Source organism: Taeniopygia guttata, chromosome 4 (assembly GCF_048771995.1).
Source record: "Taeniopygia guttata chromosome 4, bTaeGut7.mat, whole genome shotgun sequence".
In the NCBI taxonomy this organism is placed as follows: Eukaryota; Metazoa; Chordata; class Aves; order Passeriformes; family Estrildidae; genus Taeniopygia; species Taeniopygia guttata.
Genome location: NC_133028.1, coordinates 22,263,900 through 22,274,036, shown reverse-complemented (window position 1 = coordinate 22,274,036; position 10,137 = coordinate 22,263,900). Strand labels below are relative to the sequence as shown.

At 37.4% G+C, this 10,137-nt stretch overlaps 1 protein-coding gene across 14 annotated transcripts in view; it reads right to left on the bottom strand.

The window, feature by feature from the left end:
* Positions 1–2,216: 2,216 nt before the first annotated feature.
* Positions 2,217–10,137, bottom strand: part of TBC1D1 (TBC1 domain family member 1) — a 100,318-nt gene continuing 92,397 nt past the window's right edge. For all 14 annotated transcript variants that reach the window (XM_072928079.1, XM_030270907.4, XM_072928078.1 and 11 more), the window contains 3 exons: positions 7,871–8,040; positions 4,979–5,149; positions 2,217–4,013 (listed from right to left, as the gene is read on the bottom strand). In XM_072928079.1, coding sequence (XP_072784180.1) covers positions 3,816–4,013; positions 4,979–5,149; positions 7,871–8,040 — 539 coding nt within the window. In that variant the 3' untranslated portion in view covers positions 2,217–3,815. The remainder of the gene's footprint in view (positions 4,014–4,978; positions 5,150–7,870; positions 8,041–10,137) is intronic.

Here is a 10,137-nt window from a genome sequence, read left to right as displayed (position 1 = left end):
CTCAAAACACACAAGCAAGGCAGGTCAACAGTTCAGATCACCAGTCAAGGCTGAGGTCAAACAGGAAAGCCAAGCCCATAGGTCAGGATCAGCAAGGGTACATGGCCAGATGCAGCTGTGGCTGCAACATAGCTCAGGCAAGGACCAAACACAAGAAATGCAGTTTAAATGCATATCCTAAAAGACAGTGGCAGTGTGGGAGGCACCTGGATTCTTCCAGCTTTCTGCTGAATGGTTGCAAGGCCAGCAGGCATTGAGGCCCAGTGCTGCTGGAGGCCTGAAATGCCTCTAGGACAGATGTCTGCATTATCTAATTAAGCAGCCAAATCTCCAGAAGAGAAGGGAATGCAGTGAGGGCACTGATAGTATCCTACCTGGCTTGGCTACAAAGTGGTATGCTCTGCCATTTTGACATACCAGGCTGTTTTATTACAGTGGAATTGCAGCACCTCCTGTAGTGAACTTGAAGTAAAAAAACTGGATTCTGTTCCTTGCTCCACTGAATGATGGAGTAAGATCCCAAAGGAGAAAAAGCACCAGCTATGTTGTCTTTGCCATGCCAGAGACTGCTGTCTTTCATTCAGAGTCCTACTAGCTGCAGTTTTGTGACTTAATCCTAAATAATGCAATCCCTATCAGATTACTGTTTGAAAAAAATCCCAAGAATATTGACTGCTATACTGCAGTCCTTGCTGCTCAGGATTGCTGGTAGTGCCTCCACTCCAGCATGTGTCAAGCAAGAGCTGGTGTGTGCTGGGTACCTGCAGAGGAGGTACCTGGCAAGGACATAACATGTTTTAGTGGAACTGAGAGAGTTACTTTTGGGAGATGAATAGTTGCCACTAAAGGGCAAGGTTCCAGTGGCTGCATTTCCCATTTTACATTGTTTTGGCAGAACATTGCCTGACATACCAAGTACATGTTACAGACCTTCTGGAACAATCTTTCAGAAAACCAGTAAGATAGTCTGACATTACTTAGAAGATCTGGATTGCACTGGAAGCCAGCAACCAGTGAGAAATTGAAATATTTGGTACAAGTCATAGCACTCTTTTGTGACTCAGTTCTCACTCTAAACAAGGGAACTTGTGCCTTTATGAAAGTATTCTGATCTTCCCACGATAGGCACTGTATCATTTCTCCAATTCTGTGTTAAATAATGACTTCTGGAAATAGACAACAGGGCAAGAAAAAGTACATCAAACAGTCAGAAGCACGGCAAGTCCCAGGTACCTACCACAATTACTCATACTGGATGGAAGAAAACCAAACCAGAACTGGTGACCATGACACTGCAGCTGATCCTCCATCCATGCAGCACTGTTCACTGCAAAGCTTTCAGAGATCTTGCCTTTTTCCTTGTTGCACATGTCAACATCACTTCTTTCCATGTTTCAGACTAATCTCTCTCGGGACTACCACATCCATGTAATCCACTAGCACACACTGCACCCCTGGCTGCCTTTGTCATGCACCTTTGGAAGCCTAAGTTGCACATACTAATGAACCCCTTCCTTCCTTCTTCACTGTTTTTTCTTTTCTTCAAAGATTAGGCATCACTGCTGGGAATTTTTATCTGTAGAAGTGATATGGAGAAAATGTTGATTATTTCAACTTTTATTTTCCAGGAGTGGTTAATTGGCTATTTCTGCTGAGGGATTCGATGTATGGATTTGCAGGTGGCTTTTAAAAAAATATTATCTGAATCAGAAATTACTGTTCATATAGAAGACAGTATGTGATGACAATGTCTAGTACTCAGAAAATAGGAGACCTAATTTTACGCATTTTTAAGAATGCTCATCTACAGCATAGTTGGAGTATCAAGTATCTGGGACTAGCTCTGGGCTCTATTACTTCTTCCTCATACCTCTGGAGGAAGAAATCCCAAGCTTGTACAAAGTTGAACTTCCCTTCAACTTCTAGTCCCAAGCTTTTTACTGAGAATTTGTGTAAGTGCATTACTAAGAGCACTTAGATGAGAACTAGAGTCACTGTTCTCAGAAAGCATGACTGGTAAACAGGTAACAAGCAACTTTATACTTTTCTAACTATATACAAGCAACTGTTTCCATGTACCAGGGAGATGAATGGAAATTAACAACCACTGTAGACAGCACCATACTTCCAGGGGAAATCTCATCTTACGTGGTTCTGAACTGGCACCCACCAACTGTGGTTTTGTTTTTGAATATCAAAAAATGTAACAACATAGATGCAGGCATAAATTATTATTATTTTTATTGCTTTTGTTAAAAAGTCAGTGTACGAACTATGACACTATGCTGTAAAAATGCAACATTACTGAGTGATCTAACAGTATGAGGTCCATTATGACAAGATTTTAAACATGAAGCATAAGCTTCACTGTGGATTTCCAAATTTAAAAAAAACAAGTTTAAGAGGTAAATGGATTAATAATAACTGATCTATGTGGAATTTCAATACTAAGTGAATACAAAGTAGACTTGCAAAAACCAAACATATAGAAATCATGTGGGTGAACCTCCACTATAACAAAACAACAGTGCCTATGAACTCAGTGCTTAGCAACTGAAAAAAACTATGGCAATATTCCTAATTCTGAAGTAAACCCAAACAACAGCATATCCATGGGTATTATTGCACAATGTTGCTTTAACTGGCTTGCAAACTATTTTTGTATTAAGAAAAGTGAGACTTACTTTTTAAAATATGTAATCTTATTTGAAAATTGCATTGCAAAATAATGGTGTCCTAATTAGGACTTCTATACCCTTTATGAAACAGTTTAAGCATATCTGGAACATAACGAAGCTCTTGAAATGACTCCACTTCTTCAGAAAAAGTCTGATTTCTCAGAGGATGGGTGGGCATAGAGTTGCAAATAGACGGGAAAAAATACAGTGGACATTACTTTACCAGCAAAAAAGATGTCTTATATCACACAGCAGATCAGAAATAAATAAGATAAAATTTGAGGAGTCTGAATAGAAATCCTTGAATGACACTGCAAGAGTCACAGGCTTCACCAAATTAATGTCAGTATATTTTGTTAAGAATAATGCAGTTACTATATACAGTATGTTTATTAGATAATGCTAACTAACAATGCACTAAATTAATGGTAGTTAAACAAGAAATATACTAAACCAACATACTTAAAAAAAAGGAAGGCAACCCCCAGTTATGCATAGTTACATATGATAATGTCCAGCTTCCTGGAGTTCAATGGATTGACACCTTCAAGCATCAGGAAGCAGTTTTCTGAGGTGTAAACAACATAATTAACAGAACCCAGCCAAGCTGTAGGGGACTTACACCAACAAAAATTTCAAGTCCAATCACAAATCACCTGCAAATGTTACCACTGCATAGCTGCAATAGGGCAGTCATCCATTCAAAGGTTTTACACTGACATATTTCTTCAAAAGACCTTCTAAACGATGTGCTATTTAACTTGGTTGTGATCCAGACACAAACAAAAATGCGACAAACCCAAAGCACTTAGGTTTAGAAGCACTTATTGAAAAATCCATACCGTATTTACAGTGTATTATGTATGACTGCACACACTGGTACGTTTCTCCTGTTTACTATTTCTTATGTGGCATCTTACTCTTCATAGTATTGCTACATACTAAGAAGAGAAGAGTCTTTCTCCAGGAAACCAGCTTCTCTGATATGGAAAGCCACCATGCCCATATCTTGTTTTGCCACAGTAAGGTGTGTTCAACGAACACAACAACGTCAAATCCCCACGGATCATGACAGAATGACTCAGTTCCTCCCTTTGTTTCTTGCTCAGCTTCTCTGCTCCCTTACTACCGTGCAGGTCAGTCATCATCCAGTTCTTGTCTAGTAAGAAGAGGCTTCCTGTCTGTATCACCCATCTTTTTTTGCATCTCTTCCACAGCTTTCAGCAGAGCTGCTCGCTCCTGCTCAAGTGTGAGAATGGACTGCTTCAGTTTGCTTTCATTGGCCAGTAAAACCTCTACTGTAGCTTCAAGGTTTTGGATTTTTCCATTAGCCACCTAGCAAAGTAAAAATATAGGAGGGAGAAAGGATGGGAAGGGAAAAAAAGGTAAATTCATTAATGACTGAAACCATCTTTAAACTATTTTTTGAGATACATGAATACATATAAAATACTTAAGAAATTATGAAAAACTAAACTCAGAATATAAAGCAAATCAATGAAATTAGAAAGTTACCAAATCTGCAAATTTTATACCAAAGAACTGCAGGTTAAGATAAGCTTTTGTAAGGGTGAGATGGGAGATATTTTTGGCCAGCCACACGTGTTGCTTTGCAAAACAAAGACAATTGAATATGTTAGCAGCATCCTCATTTCATGTCAACATTGAGTCCAATGAATACCAGGTTTGAAGGCAAAGAAGAAGAGGATTTAGAGCAATGTGCAAATGGAAAACACATTGTGAAAAATTTCAAAAATTACAAAGAACAGCTAAACTGCCTCTAAAAAAACTGCAGATTATCTATATTAGAAATTATTATTTTACATAATGTTTGAACAATCTGGGTGTCAGCTAAAAAATTGTAATAGAAAGTATGTCTTTATAGACAAGGTATCCTTTCTCTAATGTATCCCTAAATTGTGACATTGCAATTAGTTTATCCATTTTTGGCAGAGTAGTATCCCTGTGGTAATAAAGCAGTGACAGAAAATATAAAAATTAAGTCAAAAAAGCACTTTATTTTTAGTTATCTTTTACTGATATGATTTTAATTACAAGAGAAGAGGCAGTGTGTTGAATCAACTTTTCACTAACTAAAAGAATATGCTCTAACCACCCCTCTCTCAGAATTTCTTCTGCATGTAAACTTTGAGGGCTAAACTAAATAAAACTTTTAAGTAGCTACATTTTAAATTCAGTAGATCAAACACCAATCCCTCCTGTGATGTAGGACAGTCTCTTCTGAAAAGGTGTATAAATTAGAAAATTAGAATGTTAATCATATGAAATATAAATTGTACCTGCAGTTCTTCCAGGAGATCAAAGTTTTGTTTGCGCAAGCTGCTGTTTGCCTTCTCTAATTTATCCAGTCTCTGATTGTCATTTAAAGATGAATCTATAAGCTCATCCTGAAGCACATGATATTCAACTTCATAAGCTTGCAACTGTTTGGCAATATCCATCTCAAACACCTGTTGCATATAAAAATATTATTACATGCTGTGCAGATCAAAAATATTGCTCTTTCAAGGCTTTAAAATCTATTGACCTCGATCTAGACTCAGATATTTAATCAACACATACAAGAAAAAAGGACTTTTTTTTTGGTATTCACATTTTTTATTGTGGAAATGGCAAGCCTGAGGCAGTAGAGTGCAATACTGTGCAAGCACATCCAATTGGCATTGGATCTGCTTAGTAACTTTGCTACTGATTTGCTGCCTGACTTCAGCAAAACTACTTACACTAAATGTTTCAAGGGTGTGGACTTTGTAGGGTATTCTCATTTTCAAATTTAATACATCTCAGTTTGGCATAAACCCTTCCAGTCATACCCAGAATCAGTTGTCAGTTCAGAAAAATTGTGGCTTATATTCACCTGCCACATGTACAAGTGCAAGGCTAAGTAAAATAAAAGCTTTAAATGAAAAACAGTAGACTTTGCTATCTTTATTTATCATTCTATAGTATTTTTACAGACTGGAAGAAAATGAAATTATCTATCCTTACACTACTACACTTAAAAAAACCATTATGTAACATCAAAATAGATTTCTATTTTTGTCAACTACAAATCATTGAGACAAATGCTTGGTCTTATCCATTAAGAAAAACTTTTATTTTAAAAGCATATAAATTAATTGAGATGCAGAATGACCCAAAGGAAAAAACTTACTATTTTCTTTTCCTAGGTTTTGGCAAGCATCAGCCTTCTAATTATTCATAACTATGACTTCAATTTCCTCTAGAAGCAGTGAAGAAGGCAGTAAATTAAAAGGACAAGTGTGCCAATCACTGAACATAGAAGAAATAAAAGTTGATTTTAAAATGTATTTGAAAAATAGCCCAAGAAGGGAAATTCCAGGGTCATTCTTTATTTTTAAACTTCTTGTACTTTATTCATTTTGACAATAAGTCAAATGTCAAATCCCACCTTAAATACCTGTTAAAAGTAACAGGAACATTTGCCTATTTCATTTATGTGCTCTGTCTACAAAACTTTAACTGTTGGTTAAAGAAAAAATCAGTTTATGAAATGTTTTTGTCACATGTCAAATAAAAAATTATCTCATAGTTAAAATAGCAGCAGAAACATATACTGAGCATATAAGCAAGAAGGCTGAAATATAATTTTAATTTGAGTTTTTGGTTATGTGTTGATTACACATAGGTAATTTTCATTTTCTGTGAATCTGAGCATCTCTGGAGATGGGCATGTCTGGACACCCTGACAAAATTTCAATAAAACAAGCAGTGCAATTCAGCAGGGCAGAATCTTAGTTCCTCTCATGACCTGTGCCACTTCTAGCCTCTGTGCTCCTGAGCAGGGAGGGAAATCCCTACTGTCATAACCAGAGCATCAAATTGAAAGAAGGGAAACATGAGGCAATAAAAAGTTTGATTTGAAATCTAGCTAACTGAAGGCACGTTAGGGCATGGAACCAAAGGCCATGCTGCAGAAGGATGAGGAGCGTGGGGATTAATCCAGGAGCTATGTATGGACTGTGGGCTGGTCAAACAGCTGCTCTCTTCAGAGTCAGCCCTGATCAAAGCAGGGAACTTCTTGTCCTTCTACTCACTTCTACCCACCCACTTCCAATTTGGAGCAGGCAGGGCTGCCTAAACAGAGCATCCCTCCCTCCTACAGCTCAAAGCACACGGTTTTCTGCAAGTCAACTAAGCATTGCAAATCTTTCAGCCTGGCAGTAACATAAAACCCCTTTGCCCCTTGGAAATTCCTTGCTTTGCACAGAGTTTCTAGCTCTCATGTCCTTCCTTTGACAATGAGCACTAGGAGCCGTTTTTCTGGCCCTAATGTGAGCTGTGTCCCCCAGAAGCTTTGGCCCCTCACCAGCCCTCTGCAGAGCACTGTGCTGCTGCTGCTTTCTTTATCAACCCACGGGCTTTGATCTCCAGCAGCCCTTGGGGTTTGTCTGCAGTTCTGCACAGTACAGCCCCTATGTTCTGCACCACAAAAGGCCTTCAGAAAAAGTGGCTAAAGCCCATCTTCTCTTTGCCTGCTGCAGTTCATATGTCAAGTGTAAAAAACATTTAGGGTTTTTAAATAGGCAAGCCTTAATAGAAATAATTTCTGATTTTTTCATATTCCATCATTATCATCTGGAGTATTCTGCTAACTTAGCAATGCTGCATCATTTTCCTTTTCTGCTGTTTAAAATAATTGTATCAAGGATTCCAAGTTTTGCTGTCTAGAGTCACTACTCACTGCAACAGTCTGCACTACTCCATGTACTCCTGACAGAATTACAAAGTGCTGCTGTTACATACCAGGCCAGCACCATAAAAGTCAGTAGAGACAGAGTCGATGTGCGGAGGCTTCTAATTTCATTAAGTAAGGTTAACATTTGTGAGGCTCTTGTAAGTAAATTTTTGCTTCTGATACGAAACTTGGAAGGCAAGTTTCTTCGGTGGAAAAAAAAATATTTCCCTAAAGGCTTAATAAAATGACAATAACCAATGGTTACGATACCATACAAAGCTACTAAGTCGTCTTCGTTAACAAGTCATCTGCTCCCAAAAGTTTTCAACATCTTCCAAACTACAAGGGAGTTCTCAGCTTGAAGTAGTAGCTATTCTGGTTTTTCTGTCGAGAACTTAATAAGAGCATTCCTTTGCATACCTCTCGTGTTCAGTTTATTGCATACCTCTTATGTGTTCAGTTTATTTCATACCTGACTAATGGTCTTTTCCATCTGTACCAAACCCAAGTTGGGAAGAGTGCTTTTAATAAAATCAACAATAGTTTCTAGATTCTCATGTTGCAGAATCAGGGGCTTGTGGCTTCCCAAAAGGCTTAAAGCCACTTTAAATATAGCCTCTGATCCTTGAAGAAAGAGCATATCTGTGAAAACAAGGAAAAAACAGGTTACATCAAGCAAGCACATATTTTGACGAGAATATCAAAACAATAAATTGTCAAAGTACAACAACTTCTGATAGGAGTTACCCGGAGGTTGTGTGCTGGACATGTGCTTTTGGCTATGGCTTTAGAAGTTTTATAAGATCAAGGTTATTACTGTGAACAGCACACTTGACTAACACAATCACTTACGAATTTGTTTAGTGAGTTTTCACCAAAAAAAAGCAATTAAAGTTTAAGTTAAGTCTACAACAAACTAAGTAGTCAAGTTTATCAATGTTACCACTTTTTGTGCATGTAATAGTTTAGTGGGCTATTTTCATGTTTGTAGGAATATAAATTTGAATAGAAATCCAATCTAAATGCTCTTTAAAAATCATAACACAACAGAGAAAAAACCTGTACCTGAAGGCACAACTGAAGATCTGAAATTTGGGTTTTCTCTCATGTGGTGGAAAAAGCCACAAAACCGCAACAGAGCATTTAGCTAAATGCATACTTTCCAGTAGCCTCAAGTTTCAAGTGTTTATTTTTAGTATGCATCTCAACCACTTCTGTTAATATGCTAATAACAATATTAATAAATACCCTGAAATCTTAGTCACACAGCTTAATTGTAAATATTGCAGGTGGCCCTGCAATGACAGCATCTAGTATACCAAGCACACTGAAACCACCATATACAGTGACCTTTCAATGGAATGTCCTTTCTTTTCTTTTCCAAAATGCCTATGTATTTATAGAGTAAAGAAATAGAAGTCTCCAATAAAGGCATCAGACAAGAAAGCATTGCCCTGCACTTGATTTTACTGATACTGTCAGAATTTGCTCCTGGTTTCATTGAAGCGCGTGCCTTGCTGCTGTGGGGTTTTTTATCATATTTCCTAAATATAAATACATACTTTGAAAGGGCTTCTCTCTTCAAAGAGATAGAAAAAACCCACTATGCTGTAAGGGAAACAACTACTAGCAAAACTACAGTTATCTCTGATGTAGTGAAGAACATATGAAAGCACTGGCTAACAGTCTTTCTTAGTAAAACCAAACTCTGTTTCCAAGTTTGTATCAGAATGAAATTCCCCTATTGCATTCTTTGGCTTGCAATATTGAAGCCATAATTCATTTCACTCTCTCTCTCCAAGAAAGAAAAGCATAAGTAAAAACTAACCACAAATCTCACACTTTCTTGCCATTTGTCCTAAAATGCGTGTAACATTTTTCAGCTCTGTGTTGAGCTGAATGTGAACTCCAGTCGCAGAAATGATTAAAAAGTGGTAACAGAGAAAGCATCTGCCTCAATTCTCTTTTGAAACTCATAAGTATGAGAAAATGATTCATAGGGAAAGCTCTTAAAAGTATTAGGACAGGAAATACTGAAGAACAGCTAGAAACACAAAGTGAAAAAAGCAGAGCTAAAAAGAACGTGTTTTTATGATTCAGCACTGCCCCATAATGACATGCAGATTAACTCAAGGTGACCTGAAAGTTGTTAATGAATATCTGTATGACTGAGCTGGTAATACACGGCTGAAATCCCTCTCTCATTTAAAACACCAAGTACTTAACAAAGACCCGTTTGTTATCCACTCCCCATGCTTCATATTAAGTGGGCTCCCAGCCAACAACAACTACACAGTGAAGGTACCCAAATTAATGTCAGCATGACTGGCAGCCTACAGGATTAAAAAAAAAAAGTTTTATCTACAATCTTGAAACAAAATAAACACTATTCTATCAAATCTCCTCTATTAGTAAGTATGCAGAGGTACTAAAGAACGCATCTTTTGTAACACTGTACTTTCATCAGCTGCTGCTCAGGAGAAGTGTTGAAAGTTTGGACAGATAAATGAAAACTTAAATGGAGTTTTGCTATTTGATTCATAAAACAGTCTAACCCACTTCTTTTACATATTGCTTGTTAGATACCTGCAAAAAGCACACTCTGTGGAAATCCAAAGGAATGGTCTGTAACAATTATATAATTATATAGGAGTGGGCTAGTTTCAAATACTAGCGGTTCAGAGATACCATGTTATAAAATGGCAGTGCAATCTCATGTTAGTAACCTATAAATAAGTT